The sequence below is a fragment of the Ichthyophthirius multifiliis genome, assembly GCF_000220395.1.
Source record: "Ichthyophthirius multifiliis unplaced genomic scaffold scaff_1120509251321, whole genome shotgun sequence".
Taxonomy (NCBI): domain Eukaryota; phylum Ciliophora; class Oligohymenophorea; order Hymenostomatida; genus Ichthyophthirius; species Ichthyophthirius multifiliis.
Window position 1 is genome coordinate 179,443 of NW_004085988.1, and position 22,365 is coordinate 201,807.

The window sequence follows — 22,365 nt, forward strand, 5'->3', positions numbered from 1 at the left end:
AAGAATGAAAAATATTAAAAAACAAAATATTAATAATAATAAAATAAAATATTTTTTTTGTAAAAAAAAAAGAAAAAAAGAAGATTAAATGGAAGAAAAAATAGAAATTAAATTAAAACTTCTGGATAATTCAGTACATAAAATTTATGCTAATTTAAATGATACAATACGATATTTAAAAGAATAGATAGAAAGTGTAAAAATAATTAATAAACACAAATTTGAATAAACAAACTAAAATATATTATATTTTTTTATAAAAAATTTATAAATAAAGAGTTTACATATACCATTAGAAAATAAAGATTAATATTTTCTGGAAGACAATTAAAGGATGAATAATCAATTATAGAAAATCAAAGTAAAAAATAATTATTATCTCAATGAGAAAAAATAAAAAAAGATTGAAAATGGTCACGTAATACATTTAGTAGCAAGGCCAAATAATCAAAGTAATAAATAATTTTTATAAAAAAAATATAAAAAATTAGTGAAATTAATTTATTGTCAATATTAAAAAATAGATTAAGAAGAAGAAAATTAATAATAATTATAAAATATAAATAATAACAATTAATAAAATGATGGAGATGAAGTTAGTGTTTTATCGGATTTAGAAGTATTATAAGATATATTTAGGACATTAAGTAGCTATTTATATTTTTTTTAAATTTAAATTTAAAAAATAATAATAATAAAGATTAAATACAAATGGCACAACATAATCAAAGAAAGAAACTACTTTAATAAAGAACCAAAGGTTTATAAATTTTTAATGAATGATAATATATAATAAACCATAGGTTACACAAATATTTAAAAAGATAAATTTTGTGAGTCTATTTAGCAAAATTAAGATACAATAGATATACTATTAGAAGGAATGAATACTAATATTGATTAAATGAAAAGTAACTATTTTCTTTTTCTTATGCACAAAAATTATTTATTTATTTTTTTTGTTTAAAAAAAGAATAACAATATGTTGAATCATTCGATTTTATAAAAACCAAATACAAAGTAGGATAATGGATAGATGTAAAAGATACAGTTAATTAATGGTTAGAAGCATAAATAATAAAAATAAGTGGATAAGAATAAAAATTATTTGTTCATTATAATGGTTGGGCAACAAGATGGGATGAATGGATAGATGCAAAAAGTGACAGAATAGCACTTTTTAGAACTCATACAGTATAAAGCTAAGCAAGTCTAACAATGAGTCCTTATCCGATAAATGAAATCGATGGAGATAGAAGCGAAATGCCTGAAAGAAGAAAAATGGATGATATTTTATTTTAAACATGTGGTTTATTAAATTAAGTTAATTCTAAACTTATTTAACTGACTAAAGTTTCAAATAAAGTTAAGTTTTCACATGATAAACAAGAAAGTGAGGAATAATAAAAATATAAGCAAGTCCTTTCTACTTAATTAGCTCCTATTTTTGATAGAACAGGGAGAATGATAATGGGTATCTATTTTTTTAAATAATGAATAAATAACTTAAATATATTTTTTTAGATTTAGCTATGCTTTTAGGAGAAATTGGAAGTGAATCTTAAAGAATAGACAATGATGAAGACGAAGAAGAAAAAAGCTAATAATCTGATTAAAATGAATAATAATTAGCTAATAATATTGATATTTAAAGTATAAGAAGTAATTCTAGCTTGGGAAGATATAGTATTTAATAAAATGACGGCAATTAACATTACGAAGGAAGTTAATCTTCGCATAATAATAATAGAAATAGATAAAGACATAATTATAAATTTTAAGTTCCTGTAATGTTAAATCCAGGTGAATTACATAAAGTTAATAGTATTAATACAGAAAGATTTCAAATATCGCGAATTGTTCAAATTCCTTAAAATATTAATTTGTAACAATAATGATAAGATTATTAGAATTAGAAAAAAAAAAAATAGTTAAATTAAAAAAAAAAACATTTATAAAATATATATATATTAAAAAAATATTAATCAATATTAGATAATTATATTAAAAGACTATATAATTTTTTACTTATATCATATTAATTTTTTTATTTATATATTTTATTTTATTTTTTCTAATATATTTTGACTTTTATATAATATATAAAGAATAGAAGCATTAAATATTTGCTTTTTTATTATATTATATGATGTATAAATTATATAATATTACGAATTAAATTATTTGACGTCAAATTACAGATAAGTTATTTATCTAATTTGAATTAAATATATTTTGTATTTATTTTTACTTATTTTTAAAGATAAATCAGATATTTATTAAATAATATTTTTAAATAAGAAAATAAAAATAAAATACATGGAAAGATTAGCTGATTTGAATAATCAAATTACTCAAAACGAAACTTCTGAAAAGGAATATCTTACTGTCATAGATAATAGAACAGGTAAATAAAATATTAAGATTATTTAAAACAAAACATATTTAATAAAATAAATTTTATACTTATGATACAGGTAAATCATATGAAGTGGCCGTAAAATAATCAAGAGAAGGTAGATACATATAAGCCAAGGATATTGGAAAAATAAAAACTGATACTAGTGATGTTTTAAGAGTATATGACCCAGCTTACATGAATACTATAGTTAGTGTAATAAAAAAGAATAAATAAAAAATATAAATATCTGCAATTTAAAAAAACTATTTTTTAATCCATTATTAATTAAAACAAAACAAAAATAAAAATTTATTTTATAATTTACAATAAAAAATAAAAAGACATCAAAAATTAGTTATATTGATGGAGACAAAGGAATATTAGAATATCGTGGAATTCCAATTGAATAATTAGCTGAGAAATCTAACTTTTTAGAAGTAGCTTATTTATTAATATTCGGAGACTTACCATCTAAAAACCAATACACTGATTGGGTAGACAAGTAAAACTCTTTCCTAATTTTTATCACTTTTTTAAATATATATATATAAATAAATAAAGTATCTAAAATCATACCATTTAACACACTGATGTATAATAGATGATGAAAAATTTCAGATATGATGCTCATCCTATGGGAATGTTAATAAGTACAATAGCTGCTTTATCGACCTTTAGACCTGAATCTAATCCAGCATTAGCAGGTTAAGAAATATACAAAGATTTAAAAATAAGAAATAAGTAAATTTTTAGATTATTAGGATAGGTACCTACGATTGCTGCAAATGCTTATAGATCGAGAATTGGTAGAAACTTTAATTTACCATCTGCAGATCTTCCTTATGTCGATAACTTTTTTTTCATGATGGACAAATTAAATGAAGTTAAATATAAACCTCATCCCAAATTATCAAAAGCTCTCGATATTTTATTCATTTTACATGCAGAACACGAAATGAACTGTTCTACTGCTTTTGTAAGACATTTAGCTTCTTCTGGAGTTGACATATATTCAGTTATAGCAGGAGCATCAGGAGCATTATATGGTATATATAAAAAAAATTTTATATATATAAAATATATATATAATATAAAAATATATATATTATATATATTAATATATATATATTTATATATATAAATATATATTTTTAAATATATAAATAATACACAAATATATATCATATATTTATTTTTAAAAATATAATTTATTAATAAAAAGGACCTAAACATGGAGGTGCAAATGAAGCAGTATTAAGAATGCTTGAAGAAATCGGAGATACTAAAAATATTCCATCATTTATCGAAAAAGTAAAATAAAGAAAAGCTTTATTATTTGGATTCGGTCATAGAGTATATAAAAATTATGATCCTAGAGCTAAAATAGTAAAGAAAGTAGCTCATGAAGTGTTCGAAATCGTTGGAAAAGAACCTTTGATTGAACTTGCAATGGCACTTGAAAAAGTTGCTCTTGAAGACGAATATTTCATCAAAAGAAAATTATATCCTAATGTTGATTTTTATTCTGGAGTTATCTACAGAGCTATGGGATTCCCTACTGATATGTTTGCTGTTTTGTTTACTATTCCTAGAGTTGCTGGATGGATTGCCCATTGGGTTGAATATTTAGAAGATAAAGAGAATAATATTGTTAGGCCTAGATAAAATTATAGTGGATATCCTAAAAGAAATTACGTGCCTTTGGAACAAAGAATCGAAGTAATTTTTTAATTTTTATATTTTTTTTTTAATTTTTTTTTATAAAAAGACTAAATTTGAGCTTGATAGTCCTAAAAGTTCTGTTTAAAAAAGAAGAGAAGCTGGCTCTAGTTAAAATAATTGATTTTAATTTTTTTATTTTTAAAAGTTTCTTTTATATTGATTTTTTTTAATATTAATATTAGTTTATTATTGCTATTAAATTAATTCGAAATAATTAAAAATATAAATTTAAAAGTTTATATTTATTTTATTATATAATTATAATATTTTCTATTTTTATTAAAAAAATCTTACAGAATAATGTAAGACTTTTGCTAATTTTCTTTAGTTTGAATTTATATAATTATATGATAAATTATTAACATAATAAAGTTAATTATCTGTATAAACATATTAAAAAAAACATTAAATAATAATAATTTTCTTATAATAAAATTAACTATTACAAATTAAAAATAAAAAACTAAAATTTAATTAATTTTTATAAAATATTTTCTTGAAATAATCGAATATTATCATAATTATTTTCTATATAAAAAATTAAAAAAAAAATATTTGTAAAGAAATTTTTATTAATTATAAGCATTTAAAAATATTATCTAATAAAAAGGACTAGTACTTAAATAAGAATTTAATAAAATTTAAACTATTTCTTTATTCAACACAATTTTATTTTAATATAATTTCGAATTAACGATTCCCGAATAGCAAATAATCTACTGCTCTAGGTTCATTTAATAAAATAACTAAATATATAATTTTAAAAAGAAATCGAAAAATTATTACGTGCCCTATTTTTAGCTTGAAAAAATTTAGATAAAAATTACAATATGATGAGGTTAGAATTTATTTAAATTCATTTATAAAATTACATATTCTATTTTTTCTAATAATTAAATATATATATCTTATTCAATTTTATTTTAAAAAACTAAACTATCAATAAATACTAATAAAAAACTGATTTATTCTTCATCTAAAGCGTTTGGAAAATTTGTTCGAAAAATCGCATATTCAAATATTCTAAAAAAAATTCTTCTATCTTCTTAAAACTTTAATTTTTTTACTAAATTTAAAGTTTCTAGTAGCATTTAAATAGTAAATTTTGTAAAGTTTTCCATTAAAATCACTTTTAGTTTTGTTATTATTTAATTTCTTTTTTAATCTATTTAGTTTTAGTTTATTTATTAATCCAATTTTATCAAACTTTCTAATAAATATATTAAGTAATACTCATCTATTGTAATATTATCATTTTTTATTTATTTACTTTCAAACTTATTTTATAATAAAGTTAGATAATCGTCTAATTAATTCAAATTTTTGAATATATTTTTTGTTTATTCTAATTATTTAAATTCATTGTATTACAAAAAATATTACTATTAATAATTTAATTATATATTTAAGTGAATCTTCAAAGAAAATGTATTTTTTATTTTGAAAATTATTTATTTATTTACAAATTTCTACATTTTTTTTATTTTAAATATAAATTTATAATACTTTTTATATTAACTTTTATAAAAAAATAAAAATAGTTAAGAGGAAAAAATTATATTAACAAAAAAAGCAAATAAAAAAGAAAAAGAAAAAAAAAATTACATTAGAATTAAAAAAAAATGATAAAAAAATTTTTTAATTAAATAAATAAAACCTAATTATAGTTTGGTAAATATTCCTTATACTTAGTTCCTAGAGCTAATATAAACCACATATAGAATATGAACGAGGCAAATCTAAAATTTGATGTCTAAAAGTTAAATGATGAATCATAAGTACTTGAACATACTACCAGAATATATAAACCTTCATACACTATAGAATTTAACCGTGAAGGAGAAGTATTATTATATTCATGCGATCCCATAAAACATTCAACAGTTTATTTTAAATACCCTTACATATTATACGAAGCAGCCATACCAATTTTTATCTGGTCATGGGTCACTAATGTAAACTATAATTTAAAATAAGGACATTTATAATTTTTTTTTTTACTTTTTTATAAAAAAAGCCTTTAGGATTAGATATTAATACAGTTAATTTGCTCTTGATTTATCCAAATATTGCTTGGATTCCAAGAATGTGGTATTGGAGATCTTTATAATATAAAATGTCAAAATTATATCTTTTAAGAGGAGGAAAAGTAAACAAAAATTTTAAATAAAAAAAATAAAAAATTAAAGGTTGCTAAAATTGAAACATCAACTCTTAGTGGAGAAAGAAATGTTTCTTGGGTCGAAACTTATTAATTCAATCCTCTTACAAAAGATATGTAAAATTTCGACCATAGAGATAATGCTGATTTCTTATAAGAAGAAGGACAATTAAAATATGAATTAGGAATTTAATTAGATCATGTCTAAGAATATGGTGTTACTTCTTAAGATATAGTTTATAATTTTATGAAAGAAGGTATTGTACATCACCCTGAATTATTTGAAGCTGTTTGCAAAGGATATAATATTGATACTTCTGATTTTGTTATTAATACAGCAAATAATTTACGTACTAGAGAAGGTAATCATAACCTTTGAAAAATAAAATAATTTTATTTAAGGTTTTTTTTTTTTTTTTTTTTATAAATTAAAAAGATAAATATTTATTGCTTTTTTATATATATTCAATTTGTTTTTTGAAAATAAATTTTTTCAAAAAAAAAAAAAAAAAAAATTTTAGATTTTATTTTATTTTTGAAATAAATTATTGAATTATATATTTCTTATTTAAAAAAATTAATAAAATAATATAAGTTTAATTTTTATAATTATAAAATAAATAAATATTTTTATAATAATAAATATAATTTTTATTATAATTATTAATAATTAAAAATAAATTGAATTTCTATAAATATAGTATATATATATTTTTTTTTGTATCTAAATAATTATAAATATTCAAAAAATTTTAATCATCATTTATTAAATATTTTTTTAATATTGATTTTTATACTTTTCTAAATCCTATTTAAGCTAAAATTATCTATTTTTTATGTTTTTATTATTTTAATTGTTACCGATATTTACTATAAATTATTATTATTATCTTATTAATTCACCATTACATATAATCGATTTACATTTTAAATTATTAAATATCTATTAATTAATTTCATAAAATTTATTTTATGTTTTCTCATTCATCAAAGTAATATTTTCTTTTTGGTAATTTTAACTTTATCATAAAGCTTATTGAAAAATTATTTTAATGTTTAAAATATAATTAAGGTATTTTCTTTATTTATTTAAAATTCTTTTTAATATTGAGGTAAATTTAATTTAAATAAAAAATAAAATATAAAAAATATCTAATTATTATTAATATATATTATATTTCAAAAGAACTGTAGATTTATGTAAAAAAATAAAATTAATATATTAATAAAATTATAGTTATTAATTATATTTAAATATATTTATTTTAAAATGAATAAAAAAAAATGAATTATTTTATTAAAAAAAAATATGACATAAATTTTATTGAATTTATTACCATTTATTTAAATCTAAAATTATTCTCTTAGAAAAATTAACCACATAATTATTTTAAATTACTAAATTTAACTTAAGCAATTTTATTTGGAGTTATCGTAAATTTCTTTTTAAAGAATATAAATTATAATATCGATTCATTTACTAAAATCAATACAATAATAAAAATTTTAAAAAAACTTAAAATATATAAGATGTTAATAAATTATTGAAATTAGTCTGAGTTGATTTTAAATATATTAAAATATATCATATTATTTGATTTTATTAGCTTTAATAAAATATTTTCCAACAACTTTTTATAAATTCTAAAAAGAGAAATGTTATTTATAAATCCTAAAAAGAGAAATATTATTTATAAATTTTTAAAAAAATCATTAAGAACTCCTAAACATTTTTAAGAAATAAACAAGACTTTGATAATACTTATTTAGATTTTTATTAGAAACTATTTACTGCCTTATGTATTACACAAAATAATATTAAATTAATGAATTATTAATTAATTAAAAAATTAGATTTTTGAGAAATCTCATATAAAATTGATAAACAACTTCTTTTTCTTATTAATAATTAATAAAACTATATTAAAAAAAATTTAAATGTTAATTTTAATTAATAGTTTTCCTAATAACATAATTATATGATTAATATTTTAATAACTATAAAGAGTTTTCTAAAATAGTAATTCTTTAAAAAAAAATTGCTCTTTTTTTACATATAACTATTTACTATAATTAGTATAAGAATAGGTAAAATAGTCTTAAAATTATTAAAAATTAATTATATGGAATAAATTTTAAACTTAACTTTTATATAGGAGTAAATTATGCACTTAAACTTCATCTTTTTTTTATTAAATACAGATTAATTATTTTTGTTCTTTCAGATATTTATTTTGGTTTAAAATTCAAAAAGTTATAAATTTATTTGATGAAATTTTAAAGGCAATAATTGTATTTACGGCAAATAAAATTATAAAAAAGTATACAATAAAAAGAAAACCTTTTTAAATTCATGCTATTTTTGAGAAATTAATATTCTATATCTTTAAATTAATATAAATAAAAATGTTAATATTATATTTATTATATTATTGCCATAGATAATTTAATAGAAAAAGAATAATTGTTTATTTAATATTTAAATAATTAAATAGAATTTAATATAAATTTATAAACATTTTAATTAATAATTTTATTGTATGACTAATTATAATTAAATATAAATATATTATTTATTTATAAAATATTACATTTATTTAATTTTTTATTTTTTTTCTAAAATAAAATAATTATTTAATCAATTTAAATTATATATTAAAATACTTTATTAAAAATAAAATTTACAAATGTTTTTCAATATTTTAATAATAAAATATATAATTTAAATCATTTTTATAATATATAATAATTATAGATTTGGTTTATCTATTTAAAATGTTTAAAAATAATCAAAACAATAACTAATCTTTTATTTTAATATACAAATCCTCTTTTAAATTTTAATTTAATTCGATATACTAATTTTCTTTTTTATGCAATAAGTTAACTTTTTTTTAATATTTTAATGCCTATTTAGAATATTCGACTGTTTAATATTTTACTAATGTAATTCTTAAGCTAAATTAATTTAAGCTTTTATAAAACGATTTGAATATTAGCGATTTAATTAATTAGAAATTTAATCAATTTACGTATTAACTCTTTCGACTCTTAATTAATTATTTTCGAAATCATTTTGGAGTTTTTTAATTTTTTTTCTTCTTTGTTATTAATATTATTCTTAATTTTTTATTATTTTTGAAGTTTTTCATCGTTTTTTTCAGTTTTTCTTTAATATTTTTCTATGTTTATTAAGTCATATGTTCTTACTTTTCTAAAATATCTTTATAAGATAAACAAAGATTAGATATTTTTTAGTTATATTCAGTTTCTTTAATTGCTATTGATTTTTTTTTTATATCTTCATTATGTTAATTAATGAGTTTAAACTTACCTTTTTCCTTTTACAAAGTTTATTTTATATTATTAGTTGCTTATAATTATTTTTATTCTAATTTTTTAAGTAAATTAAATACTTAATCTTTTTTATCTTCTTCTTTTTATTATTATTTTTCTAATACTTTCTAAGATAAGTGTAGGCGTTCTTCTCGAATTTTCATTGACTTTTTGTCAAAGTTTTCCTTTATTTATTACTATAATTTATCATATTTTTAACCTGTAATATCAATATCTATCATCTTTTTTTCTAGCCAATAGTCATATTTTTATTTTTAATATTATAACTTCTCTTGGACTTTATTCATTTTTTTTTATATTTATTCTTATATTTATTATCTTTTTTATTCGATATTTTTTTATCTTTATTATGCCTTTTTTTCATATTCGGCTAATGTATTTTTTTCGAAAAAATCGGTTTCAAACCTCTTTTTTATTTTTTTATTAGTTTTTTTTTTAATTTTATTTTTTTACAAATTAATCGTTACTTTTTAGCATATAATCAATTTATTAATCGTACTTTTTGTAATTTTTTTAGGAATGATATTGTTTTTCTTAAAAAGATTTTTAAAAAATTGAATTTGATTATGTTCTTGCTTAAGTATTTGCTTTTTCATTTTATAATTTTTATTATTTTTCTTTTTCTTTTTCCTTTTCCTTTTCTTTTTATGTTTTTAATTTATTTATCTCTGCTAAAAATTTCTTCAAAACGTGATATTATTCTAATAAATAAAATGAATATCCAATCAAATTTTATAAAGGATCTCTTTCTGATTATTAACAAAATTATTCATATGTAATAGGTTCTATGTCTTTTTCTTATAATTTAAGATTTTGTAAAGATTATTTTACGTATTCATCATTTATGAAATCAAATATCATAAAAAATAAAGGACAATTATTTGGATTTTTAATTAGTTTATCACTATATTCTTCAGGAAGAATTTTTTTTCTTATTGATTCTTCTATTATTATATCGTTTATTATTGGAAACTTTGTTTAATTTTATATTGTAAAATTTATCATTTTTATTTTAATTTAAGTTATTTTTTTTATTTTATTTGTAAAATAATATAGTTTATTTTATATGATTATTAATTTATTAATAGTTGTTATATTTATTTTAATAATGAAAATAATTTTATCTATTTATAATTATTTATTTATTGCTATGTTTTATATATTTATAAAACATTTTTTTTTTTGATATATAAATATATAGTATTTATTTTATTTCTTTAATCAAATAATAAATTTAATATATATAAAGTATTCTTCTTTTATAATTATAAAAATATATATTAAATAAATAGTACTTTCAGTTTATAATTATATTAATTTCTATCAAAAAGTGAAAAAATAAAATAAAAATCAAATAAATCAAAATTAAATTAAAACAAAATATTTTAAATTAAAATATAATGGAATAGTTAATACCTTTTATAAGCAAAATATAAGTAAATGAAAAACTCAACAAAAAAACATCTAAAATATTATATAAAAATAACATCTATATTAAAAGGAAATATTATAACAAAGTAGTCTTTTATCCGAATTAAAGCTTCCACAAATAGCAGTAATAGGATCGCAATCAGTAGGTAAAAGTTCAGTATTAGAAAGTATAATAGGCAAAGATTTTCTTCCTAGAGGAAAAGGAATAGTAACACGACGTCCAATAGAAGTGTAATTGACAAATATACCATTAAATAGTGAATAAGAATGGGCTGAATTTTCTGAAAGAAAAGGTGAAAGATTCACAGATATGGAACTATTAAGTAAATCAATAGAAGAAGAAACAGAAAAAGTAGCGGGAAAATAAAAAGCCGTTTCTGGAGTACCTTTGAGATTAAAATTTTTTAGTAAAAACGTTGTTGATTTATTACTAGTGGATTTACCAGGAATGACAAAAGTATAATATTAATTCTAGTATAAAATTTTAAACCAAAAAAATAAAAAAGAATCCTGTTGGAGATTAACCAAAAGATATTGAATAAAAAATATAAGAAATAATAATGGGATATATAAAAAATCCTAATTGTATTATATTAGCGATTTCTAGAGGACCAGATGATCTTGCTAATTCGGAAGCTTTAAAATTAGCAAGAGAAGTAGATGTTAATGGAAACAGAACTATAGGTGTTATTACTTAATTGGATTTATTAGATAGTGATACTGAACATATATTAAATGATGTTATGAATAAAACATACCCTTTAAAATTAGGTAAATTTGTTAAAAAAAATTAGATACATATATATTTATATAATAATTAGGATATGTTGGAGTGGTGTTGAGAGGATCAAATTAAATGAAAAATAAAACTATAAAAGATTAAATAGATGAAGAGTCTTTTTTCTTTGAAAATCATAAATACTATAGAAAAATAGCTGATAAAATGGGAGTTCCATATTTAGTTAAATTACTCAATTTAATTTTAATGAATACAATAAAAAGATAATTACCAAAAATAAGAGAAAGTATATCAAGAATTATAAGTGTAATATAAAAAATATAAAAAGAAAATAAATATTAAACTATTATAAAAAAATATATATAAGAAAAAAAAAAAAAATTTAAAAAAATTTATATATGAATTCACGAAAAAATAAATATATAAATATATAAATATATATATATAAATATATATATTTATATATTTATATTTAATTTTAATAAAAAATTTCATAATTTTTATATCTATATATTTTTATAAATACATAAATATATTATTTAAAAAAATAGGTTAAAGAAGAAGAATTAAGACAATATGGTGATTTTACACATTTAGAAGATAAAAGTTCTAAAGGATATCTTTTACTAAATTTAATATCGAAATTTAGTAATGCCTATAATGACTTAATTCACGGTTAATATTTAAAAACTACTAACAATGAATTAATAGGAGGTGCAAGAATAAATTACATATTCAATAACATATATAGAAAAGCAGTATCAGGAATCGATCCTTTCGATTAATTATCAGATGTGGATATAAGAACAGCAATAAAAACATCTAACGGTTTAAGACCTTCTTTATTTGTATCAGAAGGTGCATTTGAGAATTTAGTCAAATAATAAATATGGCGAGTACATTCAGTATCATTATAATGTTCACATTTAATATATGAAGAGTTAAGAAGAGTAGTAAATTTAATAAACATCCCTGAAATAGAAAGATTTGATAATTTATCAAACAAAATATTTGAAGTAATGGAAGATGTATTATCTAAATGTTTAGTACCAACTGAATAAATGATAAAGAATTTAATTGAAATCGAACTTGGGTATGTAAATACTAATCATCCTGATTTTGTTGGAAGTACAGGTCTTATATAAAATTAAACAGATAATCTTATCGTAAATGAAGAAAATAAATAAAAAATAAATTAAAATTAAAGCTTTGCCAATTAAAATAATTAAAATGGATATATATCTAATAATGATAAAAAAATCTAAAAAATAGACGAAATTCATTCCGAAGAATCTGATAATTACTGGAGTTGGATGCCTTTTTAGAAATAAAATAAATAAACTGAAATGCTTGATTCTAAACTTAAAATGATGAATATGAAAAAACTTAATGAAGAAAATCTTAAGTCTTAACAATCACTTAATAATAGTGAATCTGCTTCTATCCTTTAATAACATAAAAAAAAACTTCATTTACCCTTAATAGAGATTTTAATTAAGATTTCACTATGTAGCATTTAAGTATTTATATTCCAAGATAAGCTTTACCTCCTGTATTAATTTTTTTTTTTTTTTCAAAAATTTAAATAATTTTTTATTTTATTTTTTTTAATAATTTTATTATATTTTTTTCAAATTAAAAGGTTCCTAATGTTATTACTGTCTCTGAAAAACCATCAAAAAGGGAGTTCATGGAAACTGAAATGATTAAAAATCTGATTGTATCTTATTTTAATATTGTGAAAAAAAATGTTAATGATTCTATTCCTAAAACTATTATTACTTTTCTTGTTAATAGGGTAGTTTTTATATAATAATTTTAATTGATATTTTAATTTTTTTATTTTAATAGTCATTAAGTATATGTGAAAGAGAATTAGTAAGTTAAATTTATAATGAAGAGTTTTTCGATAATCTTTTAGCAGAAAATACTTACATTTAATAAAATAGAGAAGAAATTACAAGCGGTTTAAAAATTTTAAGAAGTTGTTTAAATGTTTTAAATGACCTGGATGCTAAATTTTGAAAATTATAATATATATTTTTTTTTAATTTTTAAATATATATATATTAAAAAAATATTGAATTTTATATTGTTATTTATTCAAAAAAATATGTATTATTTATCTTTATTTTATAAATAAATTTCTTACAATAAAATAATTTAATTATTTATTTTTATAAAAATTCATATTTATATAATTTTTATATTTTTAAATGATTTAATATAAATATAAATAAAATAAAAATCAACCAAATCCAAAACCTTCTTTGCATTCTAAAATTGCATAAGTCAACTTTTAAGCAAGAGCTTCTTTTGTCTAATATTCAGGTAAATCGAGTTAATTAAAACTATTTTTAAATATTAAATATATAAAAATAAAAACTTTATAATTTATTTACCATGTATGTGCAGTTGGTAATTTATTAATATTGTAAGCTTTATGAATTTGGAATTTCTAGAAACCAGAAATACCTTTAAGATAACCAAATCCATCTAAAGGAACTTTCGAGGTACCAGTAACAAATTGAATGAAAGCAGCTTTTTAAGTACTATCATAAGTATTAAGAATTTCCCAGAACCAAACAATTAATTAATCACTAGGTTTATAATTATGATATTCTGTATTTTCTTTAAGATCAGCCACTTAAAAAAAATAAAAAAATAAAAAACATATAAATTGAATAATTTATTATTTACAATCGATTTCAGGTAAACCAGAAATCATTAATTCAAGTTCATGAGAATCAAAGACAGAAGCAACTTTACTAGGAATAATATCATGAAAACCTGCTAAAAACCACTTAATTTATTCTTGAATTCTCATAGTCATTCTATGATGGCAAATAAGATGAATATATTCCAATTTGTTTTCTTCTGTAACAGCAATATTCTTACCTCCAGATTTAAGTTCCAATTCTTAATGTTTTCCAAACTCATTAGTTTCATAAACGAAAGTCAAATCAAGAGCTGAAATATCATTTTCAACAATCCAATTCATATTTTTGTAAAATTCATAATCCTAATCTTAGATATCATGGTAAGTAATTTCTTATTAAAGGATATGCTTATAGAAAGATCGAGTGAAATAAGCGTCTAACATATACCCATCAAAAAGTGCTTTTCCAACAATTCTACCCACAAACTTGAAATAATCTTTATCTTAATTATTTATATGTGAATTTGGATTAGGTTAGAATGTATTTCCGCTTTAAGAAGGTAAAAATAAGCAATAATTTGGGTTAAATATTTCTTTTGATAATATTATAAACCATTCTCTAATTAATCCACCAGCATCTATTCCTTCTTCATCTTAAAATTCTATTTTTAACCTTCCTTTTAATTCTTCAGGAGTTAATGGTTTGATTGATTAAAATGAATCTAAAAGAACTTCTTTTCTTCGAATTTTTAATCTTATTTATAAATTACTAGTACTTTAACGAATCTATGATATTTCTTAATGGAAAAATTATTTCTTATTCTCAAAGCTTATTATTCTTGGAATTAATTTAAATACTTGTCCAAATGGTTAATTTAATATTGAATTATAAGGCTTATTTTAGTTTTAATTATGGTTCTAATATTCTGTGAATTATTAAATTTCTTTTAATTTTTATTTTATTATTATATTTATAATATCTTTTGATTTTTCACATATAAAATAAAATAAATCATTTTTATTCAATTTCATATTTCTAATTTACTATTTATTTTAAAAAATATTTATTTATCCTGTTTTATTTTTATTTTTTTACTTCAAATGTCATTTATCCTGCTAAGAATTCTTACTAATTATGTAAACCACTTAATTTTTAATATTTATTTGGAGAAAGATCTAATTATTATAAAGATTATTTATCAGTATTTGGTTGTGTTTTTCCTTGAGTTTGCTAAGAAATAAAAAATGTCTCGAAAAGAGGATTTAATAATTGAATAAAACCTTATAAAGTTAAACTAGAAGGTTAGAAACTTTTAGATAAAAGAGCAAAGACTTCAGTAATATTAATCCAAAAATTATTAACTTCTTAACTTTAGATAAGCTCCTAATATTCATAATTAATTTAAAGCTTATAACTATTATCTTATTCAATTTACATTTATTCATTTACTTATCCTTGCTTTTACTATTATTATTACTATTTTTACTATTATTACTACTATTACTATTATTATTACTATTCTTAGTATTATTACTATTATACTTATTATAACTTTTATTACTATTATTACTATAATTCTTAGAATTACTAAAATTGTTATTGTTATTGTTATTGTTATTGTTATTGTTATTGTTATTGTTATTGTTATTGTTATTGTTATTGTTATTGTTATTGTTATTGTTATTGTTATTGTTATTGTTATTGTTATTGTTATTGTTATTGTTATTGTTATTGTTATTGTTATTGTTATTGTTATTGTTATTGTTATTGTTATTGTTATTGTTATTGTTATTGTTATTGTTATTGTTATTGTTATTGTTATTGTTATTGTTATTATTGTTATTATTATTTTATTTTATTCTTATTATTTATTTATTTTGTATTATTACTATTATACTTATTATAACTTTTATTACTATTATTACTATAATTCTTAGAATTACTATTGTTATTGTTATTGTTATTGTTATTGTTATTGTTATTGTTATTGTTATTGTTATTGTTATTGTTATTGTTATTGTTATTGTTATTGTTATTGTTATTGTTATTGTTATTGTTATTGTTATTGTTATTGTTATTGTTATTGTTATTGTTATTGTTATTGTTATTGTTATTGTTATTGTTATTGTTATTGTTATTGTTATTGTTATTGTTATTGTTATTGTTATTGTTATTGTTATTGTTATTGTTATTGTTATTATTATTATTATTATTATTATTATTATTATTATTATTCTTTTTTTTCTTCTAATTATTCATTTTTATCGTATAAATCTTTAAGTATATTAAATAATTTTTTTATTTTAAAAGTTCCATTAAGTTTTTATTAAATACTCCTTAATAAAGCATTAAAATCTTTATTATCTTCTTACTTTATTTTATTTAAAAATGAATCTAAAACCTGATTAATTTTATTAAGGAAAATAAATATAAGTCCCTTTAACTCAATTGTAAATTTAAGCAATAAATTTTAATCAAAACACATAAAATTTATAGTTTCAGTAATTCTTTTCAATGAAATTTTCGATAATTAATCACTAGAAAGTATTTAGCAAACACTTTAAATATTTATTTTTTCACAAAAAGAGTTTTTATATTCATAAAAATAAGTAAAGTATTTCTTATTAATATTAAATAGTAATTTCGTAATTAATTCAAGTAAATTATTATTATTAAAAATATGTTAATGAGTTAACAAATTAATTAAATTTTAAAACGCGAATCCACTCTAAATAAAGTACATTATATTTTTTTCCGAAACAACGTTAAGTATAAATAAAATCTTTTCCGCAACATTAATATATATTTATTTTTTATCTTAAATATTCTCACATTTGCTTTAATAAATTACTTCTGGTACAATATTAATTCCAGTTTAAAAACTTCCATTCAAAATATTCATAAATATATCTAAAATTCTACTTTCTGTGAAAGGATTTTCACATATACAAGCTAATAAGTTATATGGATAATTTAAAAATTCTTCTTTGTCAACATAAAATAATTAAATTAATAATTCTAATAATGTATCTTCTATCTTTCCAATTTTAACTTGTAAAGTTTTATCTTTTAATATAATTTCACGTTTATTTTTCATTTTTTAACATTTTTTTTTTGCCTCTTCTTTTTATGCTTATTCTTATAGTTTTTTTAATTCTTTTGCTTTGTTCTAAGTCTACTATCTAACATTAAAGTCTTATCTTTAAACTCTTTATCTTAAAATTAATGCTTCTCTTCTCAAATCTGGAGGAAGACTTTCCAAAACATCCTCAGATGCAGTAAGAAGAATTTCATCTCTTAAATTAGGAGGTAAAGATGCTAAAAACGATTAATTGTCAATGTCTGCAGGACCACCGATTCTTACTTAATTATTATTTGATGGTTATTATAACTATTACTAAGCTTAATTATTATTTTATTATTATTATTATTAAGGTTAATTTTAAAGTTACTATTGTTATTACTAATTATTATTATTATTATTATTATTATTATTATTATTATTATTATTATTATTATTATTATTAACGTTATAATTCTTCTATTCTTGCATGTTCTTAAGGTAAGTAGTTTAATATAATATCTGTTTTTATATCATCAGGAAGTTCGTCAAAGTTTAATGGATCTATTTAGTTTCTTTCAAAGAAACTAAAATCTAGTCCAAATTATTACAATATTACTAAAGATCTTTATAAGAAATCTGGATTTTGATTTTATTGTTATTGCTAATTTTATTAATCCATTTGATTTATAGAATGAGAATCTTCAATTTATATTTGTTATTCGTTTTATATTTAAATTTATTATTAGTTTTATATTTATGTGTTTTAAACTTATTATAAATTGATTGTATCCTGTTATGGTTGCATTATTTATTAGTTATTTTAAAGTTCTTCTTCTTCTAATACCATTCCTTACAGTTCCATTTCATGCCTTAATTATTGCATCATAGCTTCTTCTTCATCTAATTATTAGCTTTATATTTATTCAATATATTATATTTATTAGTTTTAGTTATTTTATTATTAATTTTAGTTTTATTATAAATTATTTTAATTATTTAATATTTATTAGTTTTATAATTATTAAAGCTATTACTATATATTTTATTGAATCTATTAATTATTTTATATTTATTGTTAATTAGTTTATTATTCTTAAGTTTAATTTAATAATTATTAATATGATAAAGCAACTTAATTAAGTGCATTTTCAATACTTTAAAGAATGTTACTATTTAAAGGATTTTCTTCCTATTATTATTATTACTATTATTATTATTATTATTATTATTATTATTAATTATTATTATTATTGTTATTACATATGTTCTATTTATTACTATATTTACTATTATTAAATTTATTAATTTTATTATTATAATATTTACTATTGATCTTATTATTCTTAATTCTAATTATTTTCTGTAATATTTTAATCCTACTAAATTCTTGATAATTATTATTCTTATCTTTCTTCTTACATTTATTCAATGATGATTAATTATATTTTATGTAGGTTATTCTTATTATTATTAGTTTGCCAATAAAATTTAATTGCCTTAGAGAGTATCCAAAAGCATTTATCTCATCCTTTAAAGTTATTCAATTTATTATTATCTTTCTTAATTTCCTTATTATTCCCTTTACGTTTCGCTTTACATTTATTATAAATATCTTTATCTATTTTATTATTAATTATTTTATAATCCTTATTAAGTCTACATTTACAATAAATGTCTTTAAATATTTCTCGTAGCTTCACTTTATCTTAGTAAATCTCTCAGAATATTTTATTCATTAAAATAATGATCATTCATATCAAAAAGTTAATTTAAAACTTAAAAGTTTACACTAGAATTAGCATATAAATCGTATGGATCTTAATGATTATTTTGATTTTTATACAAAAATTTATTTTATTTAATTTAAGTATTATATTTATAATTTAATTATTTCCATTCAGTTCCTGTTTATAAATATAATTATTAATTATTCGAAAAATATTCCCAAATTTTATACTATTATTCATTTTTTTCTCCCAAAAGTTTTTCTTTGTAAATTGTTTATTGTAAATCTTCTAACTTATTGCATATATTTTTTAAAGGTAGATTTTACTTATTATTCTATTTTATAATATCCAAAAAGGACCTTTATTTATTTTTAGATTCTTTACTTCCTAAAACAACATAATTATTAATATTTCCTTCTTATTCTTTTTGTTCTTCCTCTTCTTCTTCTTCCATATTTTCTTCCCTTAAACTATTTTCTTCCTATTAATTTATAATATAAGAATCACTTTCCATTCTTTAAACATTTTATACTTAAATATCTTCTTCATCATCTTATTCTTCAACTTCTTCCATATTATTAAACTATTAATTATTATCTCCTAAACTATCTCCATAAATTATTTGATTTTCTTCATCTTCATCGTCAACTTAATTTTATTCCTCATCCTCGTCTTCTTCATCATCTCTTCTTTATAATTATTATTAATCATCATCTTCTTCTTCATCATCCTCTTCTTCTTCAATATCACCTTATTAATCTCCTACAACTTATTCATAATCATCAATATTATCATCTAAATAAATTATTTAATTATCATCTTATTATTATTACTAATACTATTATTAAAAGGCAATTAATTATTACTATTAATTTAATTATTAGTTATTATTAATTAAATTTTCATTTTTTTCTTTCTAGATTTTATTCCATTCCTAAATAAAAGTTTCATTTGAAATTTATTGCATTTTTTAAGGCAATATTTATCCTTGTAAATTCAAATAAGTTTCTTCGTCTTCATTTTTGCAAAAAGCTTAATAAAACCTATACTTAATTAAAATACTCAAAGGATTAGTAATAAAAGGCAATACATGTTTATATTAGAAGTATTTTTTTATTTAGAATTATTTTATCATTTCAGTATAAACTTTTATGAAATTAAAAGTACTTATTTATTCTTTTTCTTAGCTAATTAAATTATTACTATTGATTTCTTCTTAAATATTTTAACTAATATTATGAATACTTTAATTAGCAACACATTTTAAGTTCAAAAAATAACAAAAAACAGTGCTAAAATTAACTATTTTCTGAATATTATCTTCTTAACTAAGCATTTTTTCTCCATTTAAAAACGTATAAATTTCACCAAGTATCTACTTTCGAATTTTTTGAGCAAAGAAGACATTATTTTAACTCAAAACAAAAGTATTAACACATAAATCAAACAATAAATCTTAAATAAAAACACCCCCATTTCTTAAAATACACCTCATAAAGAAATTTAGCAAATTAAGTTAACTAATAAGCGCATTATTTTTAACAGCAAATAAACCTGCACATTCTTCTTCATTAGGAATTATTTTATTCACAATTTTAAATACTTTTACTTTTATGACAAAAGGAACAATTAAAGGCATTTCTTTTATTAAAAAATGCAATAAATTTATTAATAATCCTTCATCTATATTTATATTTTTATCAAAGGTTTCTTAACTTATTACCTTTTAGCTAAATTTCTAAACAATGTTTTCTATTAAAATCATCAAAATATTCACCGAGCTGCTTTTAAGTACAAAATTAGCACTAAAATCTAACTTTTATACATTCTAATTATTATAAATGCATACTTTATTTAAATCTACTCCAGGGTTTAATTCCACAAACTGTGTTTTTTCAATATTTACTGTTTTACAAAGCTTTTAGTAAATTGTCTTGAATTAATTATTATTTGAAAATACATAAAATTTTTTTAAGAAAAAATCTAATTCAACTCTTTTTTCTTCCAAAGAATTTCCTTTAACACAAAATTTAAAAAACTACTTAATTTAGGCTTCAATAGAAATGTTTTCCATTTCATCTTCATATAATAATAATGAGAAAAGACTACATAAAAGGTCTAAAATACCTCTCAAATTATCTAAATTTTTAACTCTAAAGACTGTTTGTAATACTTTTTATTCAAGAATGCATTTTATTGCAGTTTCTCCACTTTTAGAGACCATTTATATTAAAGAATTTAAAATTGCTTGAAGTATTTTGTTTGACATTTAGGTTTTATTTTCCATTATTTTAATAAAATAATTACATGCTTCTTTACATAAATCAAATATTTTTATACTTTTTTTCTTTTTAAGAGATTCATATTGCTATTTTGCATTATTATTATTATTATTATTATTATTATTATTATTATTATTATTATTATTATTATATTTATTCCTATTATGTATTTTCGAAAACTTTATAAACAAAAAGAATTAATCTATGTTCTAAATTTTCATCTTATTTATATTTTTAGCTTATTTCTAATCCTATTTTTACAATATCAATTCCATTATTTTTATTGTAAATTTTATTTATAAATTAATTATCTTCATCACATAATTTAATTATAAAACATAAACTTTTACTAATATTTTATAGAATTTAATTTTCATTTTCTTCCTTCATTTTTATTTCCTCTCCTTATAAATTTTTAAAAATTCCAAACTATTTATCTGGAAGTACTTTTTACACTAAGTTTTTTAAATTAAGTAGCATAATATTCAAAAACTCATTATTATTATCATTATTTTCTAAAGGAATATTTTTTTTATCTTCATTTTCACTTTTGTTTTTCTTAACAAGCAAATCAATTACTGCAATTTCGAATTCTGATAAAACCTAATAAAAGTTATCTATAAAATATTTCTATATATTTTTCTAAAAGCATTCTATTTTTCCATTAAGATATTCTTCACTCACACACAAATTCTAATATTGAGCAGGTAAACCTTCTATTATTTAGGTATCTCCAAAATCTATTATTCTCTGAGATTTGATTTTACCATCATTTCCTAATTTTTGCTATTATTATTATTAATTCTATTGTTATGCTTCTT

General features: G+C 18.4%; 7 protein-coding genes across 7 annotated transcripts, besides 30 other annotated features; 5 read left to right on the plus strand and 2 right to left on the minus strand. All coding sequences in view use genetic code 6, as the record gives it.

Annotated features, from left to right (window-relative positions):
- Positions 1–51: part of a microsatellite that runs on past the window's edge.
- An 18-nt stretch (positions 52–69) lies between these two features.
- Positions 70–113: a microsatellite.
- Positions 114–383: 270 nt separating this feature from the next.
- Positions 384–1,898, plus strand: IMG5_181380 (hypothetical protein; the record flags this gene model as incomplete). Its single annotated transcript, XM_004027505.1, has 5 exons — positions 384–452; positions 525–647; positions 701–911; positions 974–1,474; positions 1,525–1,898. 5 exons carry the CDS (start codon positions 384–386, stop codon positions 1,896–1,898), a joined length of 1,278 nt encoding a protein of 425 aa, XP_004027554.1.
- A 399-nt stretch (positions 1,899–2,297) lies between these two features.
- Positions 2,298–4,339, plus strand: IMG5_181390 (hypothetical protein). The gene is made up of 6 exons (XM_004027506.1): positions 2,298–2,407; positions 2,478–2,614; positions 2,743–2,903; positions 2,963–3,447; positions 3,624–4,120; positions 4,170–4,339. The coding sequence occupies exons 1-6, from the start codon at positions 2,320–2,322 to the stop codon at positions 4,242–4,244; spliced, it is 1,443 nt and encodes a 480-aa protein (XP_004027555.1). The 5' UTR covers positions 2,298–2,319; the 3' UTR covers positions 4,245–4,339.
- Positions 3,449–3,515: a microsatellite.
- Positions 3,463–3,567: a microsatellite.
- Positions 3,467–3,590: a microsatellite.
- Positions 3,477–3,620: a microsatellite.
- Positions 4,133–4,161: a microsatellite.
- Positions 4,340–5,545: 1,206 nt separating the features above from the next.
- Positions 5,546–5,584: a microsatellite.
- A 225-nt stretch (positions 5,585–5,809) lies between these two features.
- IMG5_181400 (hypothetical protein) lies at positions 5,810–6,708 on the plus strand. Its single transcript, XM_004027507.1, has 2 exons — positions 5,810–6,078; positions 6,141–6,708. The coding sequence occupies exons 1-2, from the start codon at positions 5,982–5,984 to the stop codon at positions 6,533–6,535; spliced, it is 492 nt and encodes a 163-aa protein (XP_004027556.1). The 5' UTR covers positions 5,810–5,981; the 3' UTR covers positions 6,536–6,708.
- Positions 6,709–6,871: 163 nt separating this feature from the next.
- Positions 6,872–6,940: a microsatellite.
- Positions 6,894–6,945: a microsatellite.
- A 973-nt stretch (positions 6,946–7,918) lies between these two features.
- Positions 7,919–7,984: a microsatellite.
- An 859-nt stretch (positions 7,985–8,843) lies between these two features.
- Positions 8,844–8,884: a microsatellite.
- A 1,043-nt stretch (positions 8,885–9,927) lies between these two features.
- Positions 9,928–10,008: a microsatellite.
- A 41-nt stretch (positions 10,009–10,049) lies between these two features.
- Positions 10,050–10,091: a microsatellite.
- A 162-nt stretch (positions 10,092–10,253) lies between these two features.
- Positions 10,254–10,288: a microsatellite.
- A 748-nt stretch (positions 10,289–11,036) lies between these two features.
- On the plus strand, positions 11,037–13,836 carry IMG5_181410 (hypothetical protein; the record flags this gene model as incomplete). The annotated part of the gene is made up of 8 exons (XM_004027508.1): positions 11,037–11,077; positions 11,143–11,529; positions 11,579–11,843; positions 11,894–12,117; positions 12,363–12,977; positions 13,325–13,363; positions 13,454–13,609; positions 13,663–13,836. Exons 1-8 carry the CDS (start codon positions 11,042–11,044, stop codon positions 13,834–13,836), a joined length of 1,896 nt encoding a protein of 631 aa, XP_004027557.1. The 5' UTR covers positions 11,037–11,041.
- Positions 12,226–12,283: a microsatellite.
- Positions 12,230–12,283: a microsatellite.
- Positions 13,837–14,059: 223 nt separating the features above from the next.
- Positions 14,060–15,502, minus strand: IMG5_181420 (ubiquitin hect domain family protein; the record flags this gene model as incomplete). The annotated part of the gene is made up of 2 exons (XM_004027509.1): positions 14,060–14,162; positions 14,214–15,502. The coding sequence occupies 2 exons, from the start codon at positions 15,500–15,502 to the stop codon at positions 14,060–14,062; spliced, it is 1,392 nt and encodes a 463-aa protein (XP_004027558.1).
- Positions 15,503–15,715: 213 nt separating this feature from the next.
- IMG5_181430 (hypothetical protein) lies at positions 15,716–17,780 on the plus strand (the record flags this gene model as incomplete). The annotated part of the gene is made up of 4 exons (XM_004027510.1): positions 15,716–15,807; positions 16,054–16,350; positions 16,409–16,664; positions 16,782–17,780. The coding sequence occupies 4 exons, from the start codon at positions 15,716–15,718 to the stop codon at positions 17,400–17,402; spliced, it is 1,266 nt and encodes a 421-aa protein (XP_004027559.1). The 3' UTR covers positions 17,403–17,780.
- Positions 15,931–16,004: a microsatellite.
- Positions 15,940–16,044: a microsatellite.
- Positions 16,064–16,706: a microsatellite.
- Positions 17,781–17,877: 97 nt separating the features above from the next.
- Positions 17,878–17,998: a microsatellite.
- A 241-nt stretch (positions 17,999–18,239) lies between these two features.
- Positions 18,240–18,293: a microsatellite.
- A 179-nt stretch (positions 18,294–18,472) lies between these two features.
- Positions 18,473–18,550: a microsatellite.
- A 133-nt stretch (positions 18,551–18,683) lies between these two features.
- On the minus strand, positions 18,684–21,486 carry IMG5_181440 (hypothetical protein; the record flags this gene model as incomplete). The annotated part of the gene is made up of 3 exons (XM_004027511.1): positions 18,684–18,724; positions 19,647–20,100; positions 21,223–21,486. The coding sequence occupies 3 exons, from the start codon at positions 21,484–21,486 to the stop codon at positions 18,684–18,686; spliced, it is 759 nt and encodes a 252-aa protein (XP_004027560.1).
- Positions 18,726–18,794: a microsatellite.
- Positions 18,789–18,830: a microsatellite.
- Positions 19,913–20,000: a microsatellite.
- Positions 19,969–20,005: a microsatellite.
- Positions 20,116–20,163: a microsatellite.
- Positions 20,356–20,392: a microsatellite.
- Positions 21,487–21,639: 153 nt separating the features above from the next.
- Positions 21,640–21,695: a microsatellite.
- Positions 21,696–22,365: the final 670 nt, after the last annotated feature.